The sequence below is a fragment of the Patiria miniata genome, unplaced genomic scaffold, assembly GCF_015706575.1.
Source record: "Patiria miniata isolate m_02_andy unplaced genomic scaffold, ASM1570657v1 HiC_scaffold_19, whole genome shotgun sequence".
Classification (NCBI taxonomy): Eukaryota; Metazoa; Echinodermata; class Asteroidea; order Valvatida; family Asterinidae; genus Patiria; species Patiria miniata.
In genome coordinates this window covers 2,103,398-2,129,384 of record NW_024037057.1, presented here as the reverse complement: position 1 = coordinate 2,129,384, position 25,987 = coordinate 2,103,398, and the positions used below count along the sequence as shown (strand labels likewise).

General features: G+C 40.7%; 2 protein-coding genes across 2 annotated transcripts; both read left to right on the top strand.

Annotated features, from left to right (window-relative positions):
• The first annotated feature begins 404 nt into the window (after positions 1–404).
• On the top strand, positions 405–4,792 carry LOC119726003 (CUB and sushi domain-containing protein 1-like). Its single transcript, XM_038197623.1, has 5 exons — positions 405–628; positions 1,534–1,655; positions 1,744–1,827; positions 3,679–4,053; positions 4,662–4,792. The coding sequence occupies exons 1-5, from the start codon at positions 483–485 to the stop codon at positions 4,790–4,792; spliced, it is 858 nt and encodes a 285-aa protein (XP_038053551.1). The 5' UTR covers positions 405–482.
• Positions 4,793–5,440: 648 nt separating this feature from the next.
• Positions 5,441–12,912, top strand: LOC119725304 (G-protein coupled receptor GRL101-like). Its single transcript, XM_038196680.1, has 8 exons — positions 5,441–5,550; positions 6,335–6,455; positions 6,950–7,030; positions 7,576–7,647; positions 8,550–8,621; positions 9,789–9,863; positions 10,277–10,360; positions 10,481–12,912. The coding sequence occupies exons 5-8, from the start codon at positions 8,569–8,571 to the stop codon at positions 11,652–11,654; spliced, it is 1,386 nt and encodes a 461-aa protein (XP_038052608.1). The 5' UTR covers positions 5,441–5,550; positions 6,335–6,455; positions 6,950–7,030; positions 7,576–7,647; positions 8,550–8,568; the 3' UTR covers positions 11,655–12,912.
• The last annotated feature ends 13,075 nt before the right edge of the window (positions 12,913–25,987 follow it).

The window sequence follows — 25,987 nt, the reverse complement described above, 5'->3', positions numbered from 1 at the left end:
CTTATCGTAAGAGTGATAGATATTTCGATATTGTAGAAGGAATTCAGCAGTTCATTTCTTCATTATTATATAAGATTGGATTAATTATCTTGTATTTATTGGGTTTTCACAGTAAAATTCAATATGGCGGACGCTGCCCGAATTTAGGCGCAAACCGCGGGATCTTGAGTAAATATTGATGAATCCTTTTTGGTATTTAGTATCTAGATTATTTCATAAGTATTTTGTACAGTCATTCTTTTGTATTTTGTATATTTGATTCTGTTTTCGGTCGAAGACCAAGTAACACGTTGTCTTCGTTCCTCAACAGAAATAAACCAGCACAAACTGAGAATCAGCCGTTCAGCCCGTATTATTTAGAAGGGTCACACATATATATTTCCCATTATGCAGGGCCATGTGGAGACGCGCACTTCAACCTCACCGATACCTCGCCCGTCACACTCACGTCCCCAGCCTGGCCCCAAAATTACCCTCACAACATGGCATGCACGTACGTTATCCAGGCTGCACGGGACCAACGTGTCATGGTGACTTTCATGACCTTTGACACGGAGCAAGGCTACGACAAACTGTGGATCGGCAACGGGCTCACCCCGATGGAGGACGTCATTCTGCAGCTCAGCGGGTAAAGTTAACACTTTGGGCCATTGTGGCAGACGTGTCCATCACAAGCTCATCATAAATGTGTACGGAAGTAAATCACAAGTAACAGGGAGATAAACAAACAACAAATGTCGTGATCATTTTTGAATGGCTTCCATCCATATCCCCTACTTAAGAGTCCGAATTGTTTCGCCGCAAAATAGGCTAGATCGATTGCTCGTGATTGAATTAGTAAAAAAAAATACCGAAAATTGTGGGGTAGTATAAAGTAACATTGGAATGAGGGGTCTTTAAAGTTGGAAAACAAATGTGTGCACAAGTCAATGGGAATGTCTCTCTAAAACCCAATTATCGGTAATTATTATATTTTTTTTCGGGGGGAAGGAAGGTTCATCAGCTAGCGACCTTTGATATGTGTGGACAATTACAGCACCATGTTGCATTATTGGCTTCAGTGGTTCTCATCTTATATACAGTGGGCGGTTTTTTTAACTCCCAATTCGTGATCAAATCAATACTAAGGCCAAAAAAAAAAATATTCGGTCTCTGGTCATACCAAAGTTCCGGAATTGACGCGGCCACGCGGCTTTTTGTTTTTTTTTCCTTTTTTTTTTCTTCCAGCTTGGATTGTACAGACAAGGTGGGGTACTATTTTGCTTTTTTGGTGTTCTCATGTTCATTGGTGTCCTCCATAATTTGCCTTGGTGCTTTCGATCATTTGCCTTGGTGCAATTTCCCATTCCTTGGTGCTCTTTGGTAAAAAAAAAAATGAGGAGGTGCGGAAATAGAGGGCGCTGTTGGAGCTACCGCGGAACATTTTGGGCAAAAAAAAAAGATCGACGTGCATGATTACAATCGACGCGCGCGCTGACCAGAGACCGACTTTTTGGTTTTTTTTGGCCTAACATCTATTTTTTTTTATTGCAGCACAAACTTCCCGGCGAGGGTTGCTTCGATGGAGCACTCGATGTATTTGATGTTTTCTTCTGACAACAAGTACAAGTATCAGGGGTTTTCGCTGCGAGTTGAACACGTTACTCCTGACCAAGGTAAGATCTTGTTTATTCGATATAAAAAATAAAAAAAAATCAGAAAATATTTTATTAACTTTATATTTTCAAACGGTTCTGTCGACAGTTTCCTGTGAAGCAGGGGAAACGCTGTGCGACTACAAGGATTTTATCTGCGTCAGCGAGAACAGCGAAGGAGTATGTCCTGACCGTAAGTAACAGACTTACGTAACATAAAACACAACCCTTGAAACTGAAATCTTAAAAAAAAAAAATTCAATTGTAAACATGCCTGATTTACTGAAGTTGCTAAAGTTAAGCTAGTCAGGTGGCATACCGTTTGAATCGTGACCGACTGGTCCAAAGCACCAAACTTAGCAGATGGATTCCTATGGTGCTAGAGAAGATATTTAGAAGGGATGACACCAGAAATTCGTTTGGGTAGGGTGCCTAATTTGCATAAAGCGTTAATCCCTGCTGTGTAGTATATTTATTCCCATATTTGGGTAGATGTTTATTTTCTTTAAAAAGTATGTTTTGGGGATTTTACTTACAAATCCTTACTTAAGTAACATTTTCTAAAGCATATCGGAGACTTGAAGATTATGAGGACATGATACAGATCCAAATGGCTACCAATATACCCTAAAGTTGCGAGCATTTCCTTTTCCCTCATATTTCATCAAGTAGTCTTGCCAAACCTCAGTATTGATGAGCTTCAAATTCTCAAAGAAACTGACTGACACAGTTACTCTTACAAAATAAATGGGAAATCGTGTGAAAACAAAAAGGGGGAAAATGAGGTGTCCGTAAATTGTGCTAAACATTAGGCAAAGCCTGCCGATAACATTAGGAACTTGATCAAGTTCCCCGTTTTCGTTTTCTGGGCTAAATAACACAATATTATCATTGTTCACATGATTTATCATGACGTTTTAATCGAAAAACTGTGCCAGTAAGAAACTTGGTGAATTTGAAGCTTATCAATACTAAGGTTGTGGCAAGACTACTTGATGATATCTGGAGACAAAGTTAATGCACGCAACTTTAGAGTATAATATTAGCCATTTTGGATCGTTATTTTGTCCTCATAATTATCCAGTCAGTCTTAAATGCTTTAAAACATAATATTAAAGTAAGGACGTGTAAGTGGAATCACCAAATATACTTTTCAAAAAATCAAAAAATAAAAATATACTGAAATATGGGAGTAAATATAATACACGGTAGGGATTAACAATTTATGCAAATTAGGCACCCTTCCCAAAAGAATGTCAGGTGTCACCTTCACTAAACATCTTCGCTGAGGTTATAGCAATATATCTGCCAATTTTGGTGCTTTGGACCAGTCGGTTACGATCTTGTCCAAAATTGTGTCCAACTGACTAAGCCTACTGTTATCATTTTACTGAAATCGTCATACGTTTGTCGGCTTTAAGCTTTAAATACGTTTTATTAAGGTATCGTTCAAGTGAATTTGTTTCTGAATCGTCATGTTTGAAATTAAGTTATAGTTTTGACAATTCGTGAATATCGGACCGAGTCATTGGATCTGAGATGTAATAAGTCACGCTTTGCTGCATGAGTGTTTTTGTAAGTATGTAAACACCGGCAATCGTGGATCTAGGTCAAAAAGGCTAGGACACAAAGAATACGTCCACGATTGACCGATATTCCAAGATTGAAGCTTGTGTACAAAACCAATGAGAGCTGTTGATAAACATTTTAACAATGTGTGGGAATTAGGGACAATAAGTGGTCTACGATTGTCGGTGTTTACAAAGATGTATGGGCTGGGGTGGGGACGTATCCACTTCATGCTCCTATTTTCGCATTTCAAATTCAGCATGACGTTATTAAGTTAATAATCATTAGGATTGCTGGCATTTTCAGCATAGGTTGGACAGGCGGGTTTAACATTAAATCTTTGTATTTACTATGTATGTTTTATGTTAGAACAAGTTTTTACATTGTGAATGAAACTCTTCAAAACAAGGCTTCTGATAATCATTTGTTGCCAAGCGCTCTACGAAATACTTGTTTGTCTTTTATCACTATACAGTGGAATGCGACTCCAACGCCGTGACCTTTCTCGACGACGCTGTGATCGTCAAGTCGCCGGACTATCCGCAGCCCTACCCGGCCGGCCTGTACTGCCGCTGGGACGTACCCTCCCGCGGCCTGGCTCCAGCCACGTTGATCCGCGTCCTGGACTTCTCCACCGAGGCAGGCGAGGATGTGGCCCAGGTCAGCGGGCTCACTTTCCCCGGGGGAGAACCGGCGGACTACACGCTGACGGGGACCACCACCAAGATAGTCGCCGTGGTGTTCAATGCTTCGATGGGACTGACTGTCCGATTCCGGACTGACTCTAACCTCCAGTTTACAGGATTCCACTTTCACGTGACCAATGTCAATTTAACAGCTGGAGAGACAGGTGATTGAGATAATGTTGATGCCAGATTTCAATAGCATTTTTTTATAATTTCACAACGACCCAGATTGAAACATTAACGTAAGAAAGTCAAAAGCAGATTGATTTCCGTCGATGTGATGTAATGAATTAACAGTACAAAGTTGTACTCTAAGATATTGCCAAAACAAAACTTTGTCATATATTAAACACGGCGAGTCTAAAACAGGTAAGTATATGCACAAGGGATTAACTATTCCTCCTAAAAAAGTTGTTTGACTAAAAACAGTTTCATTTATACCGTTCTGAATATAAATACAGTAACGTGGGACTTAGTTTATCTCTTTATACAGTGAAGTCTGAATTTTGTTTTTTAAGATTACAAGCCAATTAAGATTAATGATCAAAATCCAAGACGTTGTTGTATTAATTCTGCCTGCAACCCATCATTTCTCACTCGTCAGAATCGATTCTTTTCCAGAAGCAGTGAGCATTGCCACGAATTTTAGAGTAGACGTCATTGCTCCCACTCATTATCGTAATTTTTCGCAAAAATAGGTGTTGTTGTTTATTCTCTTTCGAAGATACACGTTGATTTCACTTTTTAAATGTGTTTTGTTTTTCTCCTGCAGATTGGTGCATGACTGACGGGGAGTCTGGATTCCTGTGCGAAGAAGGAGCGTGTCTTGTATCATCAGCTAAATGCGATGGATTCCTTGATTGCCTGAACGGAGAAGACGAGAACGATTGTGGTAAGCCGTGAAGCATCCTAAACAGGTTACCAGTGAACATTGTATGGCATGTATTGTCTGCTGTTGACTGGTACTCTACTGCTGAGACCACATATTTGTTGCTATCTAAGGCGTATATCTACAGAACTGTAGGTCCAATTTGGTTGTAACTTGGTATCCACCTTAACCGGGATGTGTTGTAGATTACAATTTAATTGACATCGTGGTGACGTTATGATAGCGTCATCACATGTCATGTGACGTCACATGAAAGGCGATTTTTTTTTCGGCCAATATATATGCCTGCAGAAGTAATTTTCTGATTTGATTAAGTAACTTGGTAGGTAGTTATAGACTGGATGTCAATTTACAATTGAGGTGACGTCATGATGACGTCATCACCTGTCATGTAAAGTCACATTAAGCATGAACAATTTGAAGGCCTATTAGAATGTAAGCACGTATTATTGAACACCACCTTCAATTGTACACATCGCAATATCTACAGAAGCATCGTTCCGTGATGTAACTTCTTCTTGTAACTGTACTTGACAGATGTCAGCAAAATGGTTTGCCGAAACATCCCTGTGTTTGTCCACAGACATAAGTCTACTTTCACAACTGAATTCATTCGTATTTTAGTTTTAGCTGTGACCCGTTTTCCTTTCTTCAGCTGAGGTGTACTGCCCATCAGATTACCACTGCAGCCGAACAAAAACATGCATTGTGTTCCAAAATGTTTGCGACGGTAAAATTGACTGTGAGCACGGCGACGATGAAGTAGAATGCGGTGAGGACAAATGGACTTTTATAATGCATCCCATCTTAGCCTAGGTGTTACGTCTTTGGTTCCCCATGTATGTACAAGAATGTTGTCCGTGTGCAACCAAATACTTACATTTCATTTGTTATTCGTTATTTCCATTTATACAACGCTTGAATAAATCGTCGTAATCCGAGTGTACATTAAGGCGTTGATCATGTTAAATATTATGAGCTGAATAACTGGGTTAATTTGGCTGAGTTGGATAGAGGGGTTGATTTTTAGGTAAGAAAGATGGTTGCTTCACAAAATAGGCAGCAAAACTACTGCAGCAAAAACTACTTGACCACATTGGGTAATCTTGGTATTATATTTCTTCTAAAACGATAATCCGTCCATTTGGTACAGGTGGCTTGAGTCTCAAGGTAGTGGATGTAGTATGCCGTTCCGTTTGTTAGTTTGTTTGTTGGGGTGTCTGTTTGTTTGTTTGTTTTTTTTTGTTTTTTTTGTTTTTTTTTGGTGGGGGGGGGGGCACTCTTTATAGATGCACGTTCAAAACACCGTTACTCCAATGTCTACAAACGCGTCTTTCCCCAAAAAATAATACGCAGAGGTTAATAATACAATATTGACCTAATTATTTCGTTCGCCTTTTTCTGCAGCGGGTGAGGTTAGGTGCGGTATTTGGTTGGCATTAAAACAAATTTAAAAAAATACAAAAAGAACATGCACGCCAGACTGAGCATCTTGTAACAAAGTGGTAATGCAATACGCAAAGATGTTCATATTGTGTTTTACAATAATTTTGCAGATAACAAACGCTGTCCAAACAATTGTTCATGTACGTACGTCAAGGGCCAATTCCAGGTAGTGTGTTTACATGATTGGGGACCAGATGATCTACAAGACATCGCGAAAATCACCGTGGCACTGTGAGTATTTCTAAGCTGAAAGGTGCAACTGCGTTGTCATGTCTTGTCTCATTTCTCGTCTTGTTCCATCGAAATCTCTTTTTTGGGTCTCATCTAATCTCGTCTAGTCTCATTTCTTCAGGTTTTTGTCCATTTGTCGTTCTAATCGGGAACGCTCAGGTCTCCTTCATCTCATTGTCTCCACTCTCTTCAAGTCTCTTACATCAAATGCCTTCTTCTTCTTGTTTGTGTTTGTTTATGTTAGAAAAACACACACTATATCATGTCCTTCATGTTACTTACACAACATGTTTAATACATGCCGTTGTCCCATAATGATGAATAATTGACCTGTTCTCATACTTTAACGAGTATTTGGTACGAACCATGGTTTTATTTCAAAGTTTTCTTGAAAGTATGCAAAATTGTTGCACGACCTAAAAACTGTCACTCAACTTGTTTTGTTATTAATAATGCATTCAACGACATTTTTCTCTTTTTATATATGTATATAGCCGGCTAACTCGGCAAAAGAACCACAGTTCCGTTCAACTCGTACCGGGACTTTTCAAAGAATTGAAGCTTCTTCGATCTCTGTAAGTGGGAGTGGTAAAAGAAACAGATGTTTCATTTGTCCGTGTCTGCGACCCTTTAGTTGGAACTCAATCAATTAGCAAAAAAATATACATGTATCAACGTTATGCTTGCCTGTAAAGCAGTGATATGCCCCTCCCCCTAAAAAAAAGGGGGGTTTCCTTCCGTTTAATATTTTTGCGTGTAGCGCATTCATTACCGCTTGATCAATATTCAAAGACCGAGTCAATTAAGCTTGTCGGGAAGTTAAGATAATCAGTTCCGGTGAGTAATGCAGGTGTTAAATTACACAACAAACCCCATGTTGAGTACTGTCTGTCCGCTCCATATTCAAAATTAAAGATCGCCAAACTAAATGGCGTTGCAATAAATTTTATGTTAGGCCTAAGGCCTTCCGTTATGATTTTATTACCCTACGTCTACCTTCAAAATCTACAATGACGCTGTCACATGTATAATCTTTGCAAAATCAACATTTCTTTATCAATATATTCGACTATTGAAACATCATTGTTATCATACTTTGTTTGTTTTTTTTATTTCAAAGCTCTGTCCCCTACAATAAGCTACGTAATATCCCACCAGGAGCCTTCTACGGCTTGGGAAATCTTACATATCTGTGAGTTATATTCTTTTCGAACTAAATCTGCCAAGAATTAATCAAGTATGACCTGAACAAATAGACACGTCTGGCAACTTTAGCAATTGCAATCACTTTACCTTTCATTTGTTTACCTCGAAATTTTAGGTTGAAACTCGCAAAGTTGTAGTCCCTTCAAGTAAAACTAAAATCTAGCCTTGTTTCTTAAAGGCACTTGTCATTAATTTGTTTGAGTTTGTTTCGTTTGAAGCAACCAAAGTGCTCAACATAATGGTACTTGACAGATAACCTCATGAAGTTGTAGCACTGTTAATGCTAGAGTTGCAACGAGTCACAATGAATTTTGTGACTCGAAAAGAGTCGAGTCATTTAAGGAAATAAAACGATCCGAGTCGAGTCATTAGGTCAAGAAGGTTGAGTAGAGTCACAGTTTATGGTCGAGTCAGGTCACAGTTTGTGGGCAAGTCGATTCGAGTCAAGTCAATGTTTTGCTCCTGTCGGTTCGAGTCGCTGTTATTTTGAACAATTTATAATTATTATCTATTTAGAACATCATCTAAGAAATATTTCACAGGGAGTTTAGTGTCTTTACTCTTCATAAACCAAGTATCACTTTTTAGCAATAATTTGTTACTTACTTTTTTTGGATAGCTGCAAAATGATGTACTTCACCATCAATTCCAATTAATTTCTGTTTAACTTAGGCAATGGCTTTGAACCTCGTTCAGTACGGATGTCAGCATATAAGACTGTTCGGTATGCCAGTTAAGGTCCAAATCTTGGCTGGAGCGTCGTTAAGTTACATTTAGCATCTACTATTTCCTTTCTGTAGTAGTCCATATCGATTTTTCTCTTTACCTAACAGTGTTTCTAACCCTTCACACAAATGTGCCTTTCTACTTATTTTGTTCGCGTGACAGCAATATTTCCGGGAATGAGATGACTGAGATAGTAGCCGACACATTCAGTGAACTCCAGAACCTCGAAGCGCTGTAAGTGAAATAAAAACTATAGTAGAGTTCAATCTGATCCAAGTACTTATAGTGTTAATCAAATAGAACATCTGAGACACATTTTAACATGTTATGAGTAAGATATGACCCCATTTGGGTTGCACCGGATATCCAATGAAAGAGTGTCGAACATTTCCTGTTCGAACAATAACGTGATCGATCAAAAATAAGGGGAACATGAACAGGGATCAAATTCTTAGACTACCTCTCCATAAGGAAAAACAAAGGGATCGTTTTGGGTCAGTGCCCCATGTGAAAACATTTTGACACCGCAAAGTGTCTCATCTGATCCGTGACCTTAAAGCCCCAGTCACAGATTCTATATTTGCAGCTGCGGGATATCCACGGTTTAACATTCGTGTTGAACCGTGTGAGTACCGTATTCATCCTTGGTACATCCGTGTTATCCGTCATCTTCCTACCATTAATCGTGGAGGAGCTCAAGAAGTTTTGAACTATTCCAAACTTCCGTCGTGAATCGTCATGAAAATCTATCCGTGGTGAAACCGTGTGACATCCGTAGGACAACCGTACTAATTCGTAGTGTTATTTGTGGCTATTCGTACACATTCCAGGAGATTTGTAGCTCTACCCTAGAAATCTCTACGAATTCGCTATGAATGTCCTACGAATATGCCCGGATATGCTAGGATTCTGCTAAGGTTGTACTGCGAATATGTATGCTTCATTCGTAGGAGAACCTTGGTCGTCCATGGCCCAATCGCAGACAACCGTGGCGTTAACATCATTATTTCTAGTAGTACCGTCGACATTCCTCAACAATCCGTTCATATTCTTGACAAACCGTGGTATATTCGTGAAGAAGCCTTAGGAAAGTCTTGGATATCCGTCCTGAAACCGCAGCGCATTCTTAGAAAGTCGATTTCTCCACGAATCTCGACGGTTCATCGTAACTGATTGATTCTTGGTAAACCGTAGTTATTGTTAACTCCCAGCGTAAATGCGTGACTGGGGCGTATATAATGTCGCACATATGTCAATCGTCTGCACATTCATGTACTTTGGAGGAGGTTTTAATTAAGACAACATGACAAGCTTTCATTGGCTTCAAGCATATGATTGATAATATATCAGTATGACATTTAGGAAAATAAAAGACAATATTGCTCATTGTATTTTCAACAGGGTCATTACGGATGCACCAGAATTGCGAATTGCAGCTAAGAATGCATTCACTGGTCTTTACAATCTGAAAACCTTGTAAGTGTATAATTTAGACGGGCTGAATAGCAGGCTACCACTTATTTTGTTTTTAATGTTGGTTTCCACCTATTTTGAAATTTATGGCCAGACGAATGTTGAAGTTGAATATCAACTTGGTACCAACCATACGCTGCCGGCTGCTAACGGCCAAAACAAACCCCTCAATCAACGTGTGATATCCAGGGGTATTTTAGTGTCAATTTTGGTCTATATGAGACTGGAGTCTTCACATGATTTAATAACGGATATGCCTTTTGAAATGTTTTAAACCACATTGTCTTTTAGGTTTATAAGCATTGATAGATATTGTTCTAGTCGTTTTTGACTACTTATGTGGACACCATGTATCGGTGATGAACAATACCAAGTTTCGATCAAAATATTTCGGTGCGTTATTATGATTTCTGCAGGGTCCTGGTTCGAGACATAGGCGACGATGACCCATTAGATGCGAAATACGGAGCCTTTTCCTCCCTACCTGCTTCTACAAAAGCGTAATATATGTTCGATCTAGATGATATTTTGTTTTGTTATGAGCAAAGAGATGCCATACTTTCCTACGTTGAAGGTTTTGGACGTTTTCTCATGTTTACTTTTCATTGGTTCTTCCCCAGTGTTGTTGATGACTACCGACTTTGCTGCAGTCTCCTGAGAGATATTCCAGGCTTCCAGATCAGCAACTGTCATACCACACAGTCACAGCCCCCGCTCAACCTCTGCGGTTCCCTCATGCAGAACTACGGACTGCGCGTGTGCATGTGGGTCCTTGGGATTAGCGCCCTCTTTGGCAACTTTGTGGTAATCGTTTGGAGGCTTCGGCACAAGGAAGGAAACGAAGTCAAGAAGACTCACTCTTTGCTGATAGCTAATCTTGCCGTGTCTGATTTCATCATGGGAATGTACATGTTGATGATAGCCGCTGCCGACATCCACTACGGGGAGCGGTACTCCACTCAAGCGGCGCAGTGGCGGTCCAGCGCGCCGTGTAAGGTAGCCGGGGTGTTGTCCGTTCTGTCAAGTGAGGCCTCGGTGTTCTTCGTCACAATGATCAGTCTTGATTGCCTCCTGGGAATCGTGTTTCCCTTCACCAGGATGAAGCTCGGAGAGACATCTGCCAACAAGTTCATCGTAGCGGGTTGGGTGGCGGCTCTCTGCTTAAGCATCGTACCGACTCTAGTCGTAGACTCCAACTCGGACGTCTACGGTCTATCAGACGTCTGCATCGGCCTGCCCCTGACCACCAAGGCGGACGGTGTCCAGCTGGAGCCCAGTGACGTCAACAATCCGTTCGGGGACGCAGACGCCTTGCAGATCGTCTCTTCGACCGGTCAGAAACCAGCCTGGATCCTGTCAATCGTCATGTTTCTCGGCATCAATCTCTGCTGTTTCCTGGTTATCCTTGTCTGTTACGTCGCCATCTTCATCAAGGCCAAGCGGTCTGCTAGCAAGATCAGAAAGAACTCCAACCGGGACAGCGAGATCAAAATGGCCTTCAAGATGGCGCTGATCGTCGGTACGGACTTTGCCTGCTGGATGCCCGTCATCATCCTCGGTATCCTGTCTCAGACCGGGGCGGTGCATGTCGGTGCTGAGGTCTACTCCTGGATCGTAGTCCTCGTCCTACCCATCAACTCCTCTCTCAACCCTTACCTGTACACGATCTATTCGTCTGTCATGGCCAAGCGCAGCGTGCAGTCCAGTAACGTGAAGTCGAGTAATAAAGTTTCGAAACCCAAAACTGGATCAATCGAAACAGTAAACTCCTCCTTGTCAGACAGCAAAACATAATTGATTTACACTTATTGTAAGCGCATGCATTGCAGGTGCTGAAAATCACCTTACGTTTGCATTGGATATGTTCTGAACCGCAGAACTCCAAATGACGCCTATTAATAACTTATTGAAATAACATCGATTACAACATGTGTATTTGAACTAATTAAAAATATACAGAAGCGTACGGCCGCCGTAAGAAGCAAGTGACCTATGGGCTCCGTGCACAAAATACTTTTTCAACGGCCACAAAAGGAGAGTTGAGGGTAGACCTAGACTTTTCCCCGGTCAATCCACTGCGTTTTTCTAACGATCCATAGTTATTGTGGGTGGGGATTAGCCTGGGAGACATTTCAGGAAGTCGAGCGTTTTTTGTGCGTGAACCCGTACAGTACAGACGCACACGCTGTGTCTCCCGTCCAAGATTCTCTCACAACTGGAAAAAACACGCCCTCTTTCGTTGGCGCACAGAGCCCATAAGGAAAGGAAAAGGCCATTTGCTGCACGCCAGTCACCACTTTGGAAACACTGTTTGGTTGAATCATCAGAAACTCAATGCGTGTTAAACACATCGTTAACGTTAGGCGGCCGCACACGAGATCAATCTTCTAAACAAACAAAAAAATATTCGTGCCCGTTTGCTCAGCACTAACCTCACAAAATGTTACCAATTCTTGCTGCGTTTTCTGCCTCTCCAGGCTGTGAGGGCGCACTTTTTGATTTGTTTTAACTAGGGACAAAGAATCGTTTGCATTATATGTGTATTTATGGACTTGCGTTACTCGAACTCAAAATGAATACACATCTAACTGAAACAACCAATCTCCATTTTCATGGGCAAAACATTTGCCTTTTCTCCGGTCAGAGGTGGAATCGAGAATGACGCGACGCCAAACTAATGCGTGCTATTTACATGTACACGGAAGACCTTTCCACCAATTACCGCCAGTTATTCACGCGTTCAGCGTGTGACGTAATCGTAAACAACCACATAAGGGATCTTCTTAAAAAATGTCGAGGTGTCTGCGCGTCCATAAACCTGATTAAACTGCGCTTAATCATCATTTATTCATTATCTCTTTTTTTTTCAAAGTTTCAGCTTATCGGTATACTCGTAACAAATTGTGGTACATGTTTATTTGAACTAATGTAAAAAAAAAATGCGTTAAATGTGCAGTGCTTCATATTTGAAGAATGTAATGGTATTTAAATAAAGTACATGCCTCAGAGGCTATTCTTGTTTAATTAGTATGGTAAAAGTGTAATTGTCAAGCAACAGTTGATGTACTGTACTGATCAAATTCAATAGTAAATAATTATACTTTACTTAACTTCCCAACGCACTTTAGCTTAGTTGTAAAAAATGTTGAAAACACGCACCACCAACTGTGCACATAGGCTTGTGCACGTTTGCACGTTTACCTTCCAAAGACACAAGAACTTTGCATGAAATAACATAAAATATTTCAAAGTTTTGTCATGGTCGTGGTAATGAGTTAAGCTCAAACGAACAACGCATGAAGTTTAGTTAGTTTGACGTTAATGATACATTAATGATGATCCATATGAAAACAATACTTAAATCAAATAAACCGCAATCAATAAAGGACAACGTATACCGACATAGACACATTATATAACAATCGTGTGTCGTCTCGTCGTGAAAAAAAGAGTATGTCTTGAAAAGTTGTTGCACCCTGTGCTGTAGTTTGTAAACGCTGTACAACTTATTTAAATGTCAGATGATCTGCTCCAAAGGTTTACCATGGAAGTGGATTACGTAGCCTTGGTTATCAAATAACAATTTGATTTGCAAATAACAAACCAAATTGTAAAGCATGTGGTCAATTGCGGTTTGCGTATCTTTTAATCTGTATAATACGTCAAATGTGACATGGAAATAAAATGGCAAAGAGCAAATTTCTAGAGCTAGGTTGATTAATGTGTGACCGAGTTAATGAAACCCATCGTTTTGTCGAACCCTTCAATCAACACTGAAGTTGTCAAGCCGTCTTGGAGTTAGAGGGCGTGATTATCAAGATCTATCAAATCCAATATTGAGAACTTCGGCAACGCTACCTGGGGAATTGTCTCACACGCTCTGTATTTAATTTAATGCACGCGCATTAGGTAGGTATGCTCCATATTTCTCTTGGACGCGTTCCCGCTTCACAAGACTGCATTTGATAGTCTTCCTAATAGAGTCGGTTTTTTTTTCTTTTCTTTTTGTTGTCCTTACTGACAAGCATGGAAACATTGAAAGAAAACAATATTTACACAAAGGTTTTACTATTACAAGTTACCATTTATATTTAGCGAACTCTTTTTGATCAACTTGTTGTTGTATTTCGCTTTTGATGGCAAATATGATTCTTTCTCTTATGGTAATAGTGTGGCAGATACGGGCAATATTTTGGGGAATTGTGAACCAGGTTGATTTTGATCCAGGCTCAATTTAGGCAATCATGCGTTTAAAGTAAGCCGAATGCATTTAAACAGGATTTCCATCCCTGAGGCGGAAGTAATGGGGAATCCAACCACATCTAGAGACCATTCAACAGAAGCGTTCCATTCAAGGATAGCAAGGGCTCTCTTGGCATGTTTTTGAATAGAATTGTATTTTGAAAGTATCAAGATAATTCAAGGCAGGTCTCAACATCTTCCTCAGTATACTGGGTATATCCTCCGAGAAATTTCCCTCCGCTAGGTCATCTCTTCTTGTAGCTTGCACTACATCCTGGTTCATCTTCTTACTTGCAATGCGTTATGTGAGGGCACACTCTCTACTTGACACAGCTTCTTCATTTTGGCTACACAAATAAAACAGATGGATACAATTAATATAATTAACACACAAGCCAGTATACACACATTTTTAACAACGAAACCATCCATATACATGCACATTGTTTTGTTTTTGACCAAATTTACCCAATTAATGGGAACATATTCAGCAATCAATAAGATGGACAAGTTAGTGTAGAATGGTTTAGTTTGCAAGTTAAAATTGCTGTTTTCAAGTTGCCTTTGGAAAGCCCGGTTGCCAACTGAGGAAACTTCGTGTGGACAATTCGTATTTTTCTGGCTCACAACTCTAAACTGTTTGAAAACTTCACTTAATTGCACAATGATAGTGTGCAGTCGCGCTGACATTGACCCAGAGTGCTTCCTCAGCGGACGCCATCCAGCAGTCCAACCGACAAGGCCAAAGGAGCAGACTCGTTGCGTGGCAGTCCACCACCAGGCACAAATGGAACAGACTCTCGCGCACCCGCTCATTTTTACTATACTGATGAGGACATGCCCCTTTCCTTCTTTTGTTCCCTTCCTGTACTTTTTCTCGACAGCTCCCATAAGATTTGTTTACGAAATTCTTCCGAGGACTAGTGCCCAGGTCCAAAGCACACATTTTTGTAAACACCGGCAATCGTGGACCCCCTATTTGTCTGTGATCCTCATTCCTTCGTTTTTTTTTTCCTCCTTTAACTTTGCAGCAACAACACTCATTGGTTTTGTACACGAATTTCAATCGCGGACTTTAGGTCAACCGTGACCGTACTGCCTGTGCTCTAACCCTTTTGTGCTGGTGTTGCCGGTGTTTACAGACGCATACACTCTTCACCAACACACTCGGGGAAGGGGGGGGGGGTCTTCTAATAGTCAATTGGCTTAGATCCAATTTTGACAAGATAGTAACCATATAGATTATTATAGCCCCAAAGAAGATTTTTAAAAGGGGTGACACCTGACTTTCTTTTTGGAGGGCTGCCTAACTTGCATATATCGTAAAGGCTGCTGTGCAATATTATGTTTATTCCCATATTTTGGTATATATAGATTTGTTGATGATTTTAAAATTTACAAAGTTGCTTACTGCACCTAATTAAAGTATATGGAAAATCATGTGAAAAAGGAATACAGCAATTTTAGCCCAGACAAGAACAAAAATGAAAGGGGTGGGCTCAAATAGGCCGAGAGTTGCCGCCGACCCTGTCTTAACTTTTTTTAACCTAGAACAAAAAAGTGAAACAAAATAAGGATAATCGTCCACAGGGGGACAAAACGCCGAAGCAATGTCAAATATTTTACGTGCGTGCATTCACAAAGGCACGGCGCGGTTCAGATAGAGCCGAGGCACTGTTCTAGCGCCACGCTTCGTGTGAGCACTACATGTACGATGTTCGCTGGTCCTCACCGACCTCAGTTGCACTTTGGACGAGCGTTGCATGCCGCATCGTGGTTAACAGGTATTATGTTCAAGTCATTACAGCACTTTATTTGTCGTCGACGTGTCAGTGCATTTACAAGTAAAGTAATTAAACCACTTCTCAAGTAATATAAAAGTGAAGTGGGTATTTATCTAAAATCTCAAATCCATCCACCTCTTAGAATTGCGCAAATATAATTACAGGTTGCCTTAAGTACACAACACACAGACTGGACTATAGCGGTTATTGAAACACCTCGAATCGTCTGTTGATCATGCAAGTACATGTTCATCATGGCGGCATCACGACGGTGAAAACGTTTATAAGATAATATCACGTAGTGAAGTAAATCATCCAGCTGGTTACAAGATGTATCTGAAGAAATAAAATTCATGTCATTACCGGAGATACTGGGGGTTAAAACGAGAAGTCGTTCCGTGGACGTAAGGCCAAATAAGCGAAAGTAAAACATGTTTAGCCTCCCCGCTCGCCTTCTTTTTGGAGGCCGGCTCCTCTTTTTTTTTCAAAACGAATAAATGATAATTTTTAATGAATGACATAATTTTGGTCTATTTGTGTGTTGCATCTAGCCCATATTAAGCTAGTATGTGATTCTTGCGTCCTAGTGGCGGCCATTAAAAAAAAAACCTGGCGGGCATCTTAAAAATGGCCCGGTCGGGCGGCCATTTTGGAAGGAACAAAAAACGGAAAAGGGCTGCTTCTTTCCAGGACGCTAAACATCACCGACACAGGCAGAACCCAACATTTTCGAGACATTCATAATTATATTCAGTTTGCCTCGTTTTATTTAGCATTTTGTGCATTGAACATTTCTCCTTAAGGTACAATTAACAGGTGCAAAGATTAAATTACAAAGTGTATGAACAGAAAAAAAAACAACAACATTAGTTATGTTGATGGTGTTGTATTGCCTTTTATTCTAAGCAAACAGTTCGATAAACGGCTAATTAATAACAGCTACTATTAACGCAGATTGACAAGTCTCAATATCAGTAAAAAAAAAACATCGGTGCATTTTCAGTACATGGACTCTGGTAGAAATGCTGTTTGTTATTAAAGGGAACATCCGTTTTGGTATAAAGTAAAAATTGTATTTGAGGAGTTGAATATCTTGGAGTCCATAGTCGACTTCAAGAAATCGAATTCAAAAGCGCTTTCCAATTCCAGCTCCAAGCTTTCAAACTCTGATTCAAACTATTTTTTTGAGAATGATGGTACAATATTCCCATACATGAAATGTCAAACAAAAATATTATACGTTAAATTAAGTAAGTTAATCAACTGAGGAGCTTGATATATATATTTTTTATAACTATTGCACCACTCCCTGACAGAAACTTAGTTAAAAAAATAAAAATGTGTCCCAATATGGCTCTACACAAAGTTTGAGAGATTCTTAACTCTTTTAAAGTGGTTTTCACTACGTGCCATAGGGGGGGGGGGGGAAACGTCCGAAAAGGTGCAAATTTACTCTTACAGAGTGGGAAAAGAAACGTCTCTAAAAGAGTTGGCCTCCCCGTAGCTCTTTAAAAGATTTCTTTTTCACTTTTAAATTGAGAGAGCACGCCTTCTACAACCCACATGACAATTACGTGTTAAGTGGTTGCAAGATGTGCGCCCCAGTAAGTACACACGGATCGCATACACAATGCTTTCAGATGAAAACAAGATTTCAAGCATTATGGTTTTAAGTCACATTGCCAGAAATAGGTCTGCTTCAAATGCCAGATCAAATGAACAAGACTCTAAAATTATCACGTTGTTGTTCTGTGCAAGCTTAACTAATTGTTAATTGTTAATTGTTAATGCAATAAACCTATTTCAGTTTCCACTCCACCTGTTACCAAATAATTTGAATGGATCGACTGAGAAAAATATCCCAATAAACATTTTCTTTCTAGAAGAATATTTTATTTTGTGTGTCTATGGTTCTCTTATTAGTTTGCCTCTGAATTAGGATCGGTTGGCAAGGGTGAAATGAAAATCTACGGACAAACAAAGTACGGACAAACAAAGTACGTTTGCCTAAACTTTATTTGTATCTTTTGAAAAAAAATAATTAATAATTGATTGGTTAGTATTTCATTCGAAAATTTCCGCCATGAGGCCTCCGCCCGAGAATACTGCAATTTGATTGGTCGTTTCAAAGCGGTAAATGAGCCTTATTGGACTCGTACAAACCTCGATCAAGTCAAAAACATGCAAAATAATACGTCAAGATTTTAAACACTAACACAAGAGGCCGCGCTACAAAGTATTTTCCTTGATAAGGCACGGGCCGATCAAACCTTCCAAAAATTCCAGCAGATGACACGCACGCGGTACCTACTCCTGATAGTTACCGCCGGGCTCCCCTATGTAACTGCCGTTGAAAGGGCTCATCTATTTTCATTCTTTCATGAACTACTCGGCGAGGAGCGTTCTCTTTCGGCACGACTGTTTGAAGACTTTTTAGCGAAGACAATTTGTCACAAAGCTGAACGGTAAGCGTGCTGCTTGCAGTGTCCATTAATGTTTTAACAGTGTGACCACTTGATTTCCCAATTGAAAATGAAAAAAACAAAAACAAATATAGTTTTTAATAACATTGGTTAAGAACATTAACTTGTTTTATCGAAAGCTGTTCGTTACAGCGCCGCCTCTTTGTATAGGGGAATAAATGGTTACAAAGTGTGCGAATTAAACCTCAAACAGCACATGTTGAGAAATGGACCTCTGGGCGAAGAATCTGAAGCCACATTGAAGCCTATGTTTCGAAATGGTCGGGAGAATTGCATGACCATCGTGTTTAAGAAAATGTTAAAATACGTGTGAATTTTTGAACTGTTTGCATCTTTGAAAAGTTAATGCTGCTCAACTATTTAGAGCACATTACAGACTATCTTGGACCCAGATGAATCGTTAACAGGTAGGTGTACACAATTATAATCAGTTCGTAACCGACGTTATTTGGACTTTAAAGTAAGCTGTTAGATATAACTCCTTTTACTTGCAATACCCATCAGCATGGCACCTTAATATACCGTTTCTAAGAGATCCACATTAAGCATTGCCAATAGTGCACAGTTATAAACGATTGGCTTGAAAGGACTTGCGACGTGTATGCACATTGAACTTCAAGACCTGCACAAAACTGTACATTAAAGACTTTCAGTCTGCTTTGATTGAAAATGTGGAACAACTTAATGTACTGATCGAATGTTTCGTACTTTTGTGTTCACTCTTCAGACGATGGGTCAGTTCGCATTCGTCCGTCTTATATTCATCCCATGGTGTATGATGACCTCCATCAAGCCATACTGCTGGGCAGCTTTTCCAGGTAATAAAAGGGACACAGTTATTTTTAAGTTTGGGACTATATTAATATAGTTTAGGTGAGTTAGCAAGTGGGAATAATAATAATCCTGGGTTGGACATTTGGAAGACATCCCCATAGACTTGTGCACACACTATTTCAAACTTAAATGTGCCCTAACCCAATATCCCCTTGTCCTTTTCCCACGAATTTCGGTGTGTTTACTAATTAGACCACGATCAACGAATATGATCTAATTGCAACGGCAACTTTTTGCTGTGACATTAGGGAGACATCTCTAATGCCCATCGTGCAAAGAAATTACGTTAATGCGTTAATGTGTTTCCTTAGTGGTACCATTGCACGTATAACTAGTAGCAAAATGTGTACACCGGTTACCTAGTAATCAGTCAATAACGACAAGATTACAAGTCAAATCATAGGGATTAGTGAGTAGACAAGGATTTTGATTTGATTTGTGTTTTGCAACTTGGAACGTATGAAGGAGTAGCTCGTTATTTAATGTCCCTGATTGCAACACCCATTAGACAGTTGTACGCCAAAGAGCGAAATTAAGTTATTGTATAGCAAGGACATTTCCTTGCTCTCTCGGAGTTAACCCGATACAATTTCAGCCAAACAATCGTAAAATTAGCTCACAATTATCATATATATTGAGATTATCTCGCTAGTTGCTTAGCCGTGACAGACTATAAATGATTTAACCCCCCAAGAAAAAAGTCATCACCTTTTCATCCATTTTTATCACTTGTGAAAATAAGATAAATCCTCTTCGAATAATCATCAATTGTTTTATAGGACTACCTCATTATAATTATGTTAATGTATATTAATCACTCGACACGTTTTATTTGTAATTGGCTTCTTTTTAACTCAGAATCGTCATGCACGGACATCCACCTTGTTCCCAGGGCTGAGCCAGTGATCCTCTCCCCATCCACCTCCGTCCTGAGCTCTGTTCACAGAGAAGACGGCTTTGCCTTCTTCTGTTGGTCGGTCCGGTCCGCATCAGGCGAGTTAGTGCACGCCCGTCTCCGCTTCGTGGAGAATTACCCCGGCGAAATCCACTTCGATGCTGTGGACTTGAACACTTCACTCCGAGACCCGCTGGCACCCGGAACGAGGAACCCAAACGCAATGTATGCGCCATTCACATGGCTGGGAATCGCCGTTAAGCTGCCCAAGAAGTCGAATGCGACATTCAGCATTGAGTTGACTTCGATTGGCGTCGATATTGAGCGTAAGTACATTCTCATTGTACATTGAAAATCAATTAAACTGCTGCAAAATGCTTACTGACTAAATTGACAGGCACAATCTTTCTCGAAAACATAGACATGATTTGTTATGGTTTTAATTCTGCCGGGAATGGCATCGAAGAACACAATCGTCCAATTAATGTAATCATTTTTTTGTCCGTCCAACTGATTCTCTTTTTCGTGTTATTATTGGGTGATCGGGTACGAGCCGGTCATCCTTTTTAATTGGTAAGAATTAATATTCTTCGTTCTCTCTTTTTCTCTACACTTATTCTTCTCGGGTTTTCTCCTAAACAGTTTACGGTATGAACTTGAAACCTTGTCATCTATCGACCCGGATCCCTAAGGGTGCGAATAACTTTGACGTCATGATGACGTCATCAGTTATCAAATTTCAAGCGATTTTGTTCGGAATAAGACAATTTTCTGTCATTCATAACTTATTGATAAACAGAGATTCGCGTTTGTTGAGTTACAAATGCACGGAGAACGGGCGGAAATTATTTGCATATGGCATTGTCCAGTTGTGGATATCTTATTGTAGCAGTACGCCACTAAGGAGGTCCGCTCAAATGATTACATTTAAGGACGCCAAGGACACATCAAGACAAACATAAACAAATCAAAGCAGGAGTAAAATTATGCTTGGTCTCATGAACTTGTTCACAAAAATCGATTACAATAGTTTAAATTAAGACATGATCTCAATTTGAACTCACAAAAGCAACTGTTTCAAAAAGTATTGATAAGATAATAGATCAGTTTCTAGCTCTATAAATTGTGACACAGTTGCCAATGATAAGATATATTAAATCACAAAGGTTGTATTTCTAAAGTTCCCAGATTCAAAGTGAGGTTCCTAAAATTCACCGGTTCTAATATTTAATCAGGTTCCCAGTTCACAAGTTCCTAATATTCTTGGTTCTAACATTTTAATCAGGTTCCCCGAATACCTGGCCAGTGTACGGCTGTTGTGAACTAGGCCTTCAAATTGCACCTGGCATGAAACAGCCATATTGCCATAAATCAACACGTGACACACGGTGATTAAAACTTTGAGATTGTGAAGACTAATTCACCCCAAATCACTCCTATTAACAATATGAAATAAACTAAAACCTAGCCCAGCGGTAGCAGAGAACTTGCACAACAACATTAGAATGTAAAGAAAATACAAATTTCGCTCATTTGAAACAAAAATGTTGGTTTTCAAGCACAAATCTATGCACACGATACTCACACTATGGTGTGCAGGCAGAAAAGGGCTGATATTTGCGCGTTCACGGCACTGAGTGCACGTTTGTATACATTTTTTTCTAGGCTATGTGCCAATTGTACGGTGCCTCGTAAAAGACGTCGCACTACATTATTATTACACAGAAAAAGGACCCAAAAACAGCCTTTCAAGTAAAATCATTTGTTACAAATTGAAAGAATATCTATAGGCAATTTGGTGACATTTTGACGAATGGTTTTTAAATTAAACAATATGTGTTTTTGTATTTGGCATTCCTTACTCAACACTTGCATACATTGTTTGTCAGTATAGTTCAATGTTCCTTGCACTTCCTGAAACACCGGTCATAAAGGTCAAGCGGCCTTGTGCCTGGGAATTCAAAATATTACTTGTCATAACTTATCAAATTTCAAGCGATTTGTGTTCAAAATATGTCAATTTACTGTCATTTATAACTAATTGCCAACATAACTAGAGATGTCCAAGTGATTGCAAATACTGAGAACGATACTCTGGTCACTTGTAGAGTCATAATTCAAATAGAAACAAAATCTGACTTTAATCGCGTCCAATGTGGTACCTGATGACGAAATGGTGACGTCGCCATTTTGTTTCACATTTTTGGACCAGGGTTCATAATCATGTGACACCGGGGGGATCGGTGTCGAAATGGGAATGAGGAACGGCTGAAGCAAATTCTGTTATCTCTGTTGTTTTATTCCTGTAAAGTGAAGAGAAGAGTAAATCTAATGTTGTCTCTTCAAATACAGAAGATGGAGTGCTTAAATAAATATTTACATGACAAATTATAAAAAGTATCTAAAAGTAAAATATGTCTCCATGGACGATTTAGCCAAGTAATTGAAAGCAAATGCTAAACAATAATTACTAAAGTGAAATATCAAAGGGATGGCTAAAGCATGACAAATATAAATCATTTAAACCAAAATGGCGATTCCCGCCAAAAGATCGGCGATAGCCGCCATCTTGCGGCTACGTCCGTTTTAAGACTAATTACAAAACGATACCTTAAAACACACCCAGTCTCTTGCCAAAAAACTACAAGAATATTATTACAACTCCCGTTTAGGACTATATCATTAAGGATTAAGCTAATTTGTAAGTCTAAGAATAAGGAATAAATCGTAACAATCTATACCACAAGTCCAAGAAAACGAAGTATTGCTAACCACGAAAATGCACTATAAATCGTAGAAAAGGCTTAATAAAATATGAATGAACACGTAAGATATGAGTAGCCTTTTTCCTGCTTGTGGCCATTTCAGAACTTTTCCATTTGGCCAACAAAGCTTTTCCTCTCTCAACTGTTGCTTGGTGGGAGTTACCACTAGCATGCTGCTCTTTGGTTTGACCTAAAAAGTCGTAGGTCAGTCGGTCAACTTGTTTCCTGACTCTCTTTGGTCTAGAAACATCAGTTGCAACTGGCTGAGGAGTGTGTAGAGAAGGAGATTCAGCCGCATCAGGTAAGCTGGAGTCGAACGAATATGTCAACTGTCCAGAAGGAGACTGATAGGACTCGGGACGATGCTCTGACGGAGAGTTTGATAAATACCCTGATGGAGAATCAGAAACAGGTTGAGCATTTGATGAAGAGTTCAATGACGGAGCCACAGAGTAAGCATTTGAAGGAGATTCCGATGAATGACAGAAAGAGGGACCATTCGATGGAGATTGTGGATGACTTTCTGAAGGAGAAGGTTCTGGTTCTATTCGAACCGGAAGAAAGATAATTTCACCATCATCGGCCATAGTGTTGACTTCGGTCTTTTTCTCCTTGTCGCATCTTTCTGTCTGTTCATCTTTTTCTGGGACTGCCTTGGTTTCAACTTTTGGATGCATGGGCTCTTCGATTTTGACTACGTTGGGCTCTTCCATGTCATCTTCTACCGGGAGGAACATACATGGCGTGAGCAGGTTTCGATGGAGAGAGACTGGGAGGTTCTCTAGCTTGGAGACGATGATGTAGGGGCTGTCTTCCCATCTGTTCGCTAACTTCTGAGTTCCCTGGATGTGTTTGTTCTGCACTAGGACACGGTCACCTGGTTGTAGAGGGGCATCGCGTGTTTTGCTGTCGTATATGCGTTTTTGTTTGAGTTTGGCCTGTTTTGCGAAGTTACTGGCTGTCTCGTATGAAGAGGTCAAACGCCGTTTCAAGTTCTGCACATAGTCGTCGTAGTCGTGGGATGTGTCGTCATCGGTGCTGCCAATTCCAAACATGAGATCTATTGGAAGGTTGGGGTGACGACCAAACATCAGCAGGAACGGAGGGTATCCTGTAGTGTCATGGCGCGTAGCGTTGTAGGCGTGTGCCATAGCTCCTACATACTGTTTCCAGTTCTTCTTTTGGCTGGTGTCGAGCGTTCCAAGCATGTTTAACAGCGTATGGTTAAAACGCTCGGTCTGTCCGTTGCCTTGAGGATGGTAGGGGGTCGTGCAATTTTTCTTGATTCCAGAAATTTTGCAGAGTTCTTGGATGACTTGCCCCTCGAAGTTTCGACCTTGGTCGGCGTGGATTCTTGCCGGAAATCCATAGTGCTGGATGAAGTTCTCCCACAAAACCTTTGCTACCGTTTCAGCTTTCTGGTCCAGGGTGGGGAAGGCTTGTGCATATTTTGTAAAGTGGTCTGTGACTACAAGGATGTTTTCGTAGCCACCTTTACAGCGCTCTAACTTCAGGTAGTCTATGCACACCAGCTCTAGCGGTTCACTTGTAACGATGGAGACCAATGGCGCTCTGACTTTGGACTGAGATGTTTTGCGAAGGCAGAATCGTTTGCATTGAAGACAGTGAATCCTGACATCTCGAGCCATCCCTGGCCAAAAAAACCTTCTTCGGACCATTTCTAGGGTTCTATCGCAGCCAAGGTGGCCGATGTCGTCATGGAGACCAGTAATGGCGGTTTTTCTGTAGCATTCTGGAAGAACTAGCTGATGTGAAATGCTTCCTTCTGCTGTCTTTCGTGCGCGATGTAGAATGTTGTCTTTCATCTCTAGCTTGTCGTATTCTCTGAAGTAGGGGAGGGAATTCGGGTGTTGTTGTCGTTCGTGTGAGTCTGGTCTTCGACCTTTCTCAAGAAGATAGATCACCCTGGAGATGTTGGGGTCGTCACGCTGGGAGAGCGCTAGTTGTTTCTGTGACAGTCCGGGGAGCTCGTTCTCGTTGGTCTGGATTTTCATTGTTGAAGGAAGCCTTGCTTGCTGACGAGTCACTGCCTGACACTGGGCGGCTGACGATGGGGCTTCTATGTAGGGATGTGAAGAAAGAGGATGACCTCCACATATCGCCTGGACGATGTCGCATGGGATCGTTACAGCTTCATTTCGAGAGGAAGATGTAGAGGCTGACGATTCTGGTTGGGGTTTTCTGGACAGCGCATCTGCTGCAGAGTTACTTTTCCCTGGCTTATACTTGATGATAAACTCAAACTGAGAAAGGGCAGCGACCCAACGTTGACCCGTGGCGTCAAGCTTAGCTGTAGTAGTAACATACAGGAGAGGATTGTTGTCCGTCCATACAGTGAATTTGTTGCCCAGCAGATAATCGCGAAACTTGTCAGTGACAGCCCATTTTAAGGCGAGAAATTCAAGCTTGTGAGCGGGGTAGCGAGTTTCTGCTGGAGTCAAACCTCTGCTGGCGTAAGCAACTATTCTCTCTTGACCATCTTGGATCTGGCTTAGAATGGCGCCAAGACCAGTTCCGCAGGCGTCAGTTTGAAGGAGAAATGGCTTAGTGTAGTCAGCAAATGCAAGTATTGGGGCTGACGTCATCAGATCTCTCAGGACTTCGAAAGACTTCTGGCATTCATCTGTCCATGTGAATGGAGGGACTGACGTAGACTGTTTGCTCTTGCCCTTCTTCCTTCGTCGTGGGTCTCCAGCTGTGAGTTTGTATAGTGGTGACACGATGTTAGAGTAGCCCTTGATGTATCGTCTATAATATCCCGTGAAGCCCAGGAACCGAAGGAGTTCCTTGCGGTTGCAAGGTGTCTTCCAGTCCTTGACTTGCGAGATTTTGTCAGGATCGGTTGCTATTCCTGCTGCAGACACTATATGGCCGAGGTACGTTACCTGTTTTTGAAGGAGATGGCATTTGGAAGGCTTCAACTTCAAGCCGTGTTGTCGCAAGCAGGAAAACACCTTCTCCAACCGTTGGATGTGCTCTTCGAATGTCGAGGAGAAGACGATGATGTCGTCGAGGTGTAACAGCACAGTGGAATAATTCTGGTCTCCTAGACAGGTTTGCATCAACCGCTGGAAGGTGGCTGGGGCATTCTGAAGACCAAAAG

Excerpts from the sequence above, each read along its gene's own strand:
- LOC119726003 (XM_038197623.1), top strand. The coding sequence starts at position 483 with ATGGCATGCACGTACGTTATCCAGGCTGCACGGGACCAACGTGTCATG. Across the intron at positions 1,656-1,743 it reads ACACGTTACTCCTGACCAAG|TTTCCTGTGAAGCAGGGGAA; the intron begins GTAAGATCTTGT and ends TTCTGTCGACAG. Across the intron at positions 4,054-4,661 it reads TTTAACAGCTGGAGAGACAG|ATTGGTGCATGACTGACGGG; the intron begins GTGATTGAGATA and ends TTTCTCCTGCAG.
- LOC119725304 (XM_038196680.1), top strand. The coding sequence starts at position 8,569 with ATGACTGAGATAGTAGCCGACACATTCAGTGAACTCCAGAACCTCGAA. Across the intron at positions 9,864-10,276 it reads CTTTACAATCTGAAAACCTT|GGTCCTGGTTCGAGACATAG; the intron begins GTAAGTGTATAA and ends TGATTTCTGCAG. Across the intron at positions 10,361-10,480 it reads CTACCTGCTTCTACAAAAGC|TGTTGTTGATGACTACCGAC; the intron begins GTAATATATGTT and ends GTTCTTCCCCAG.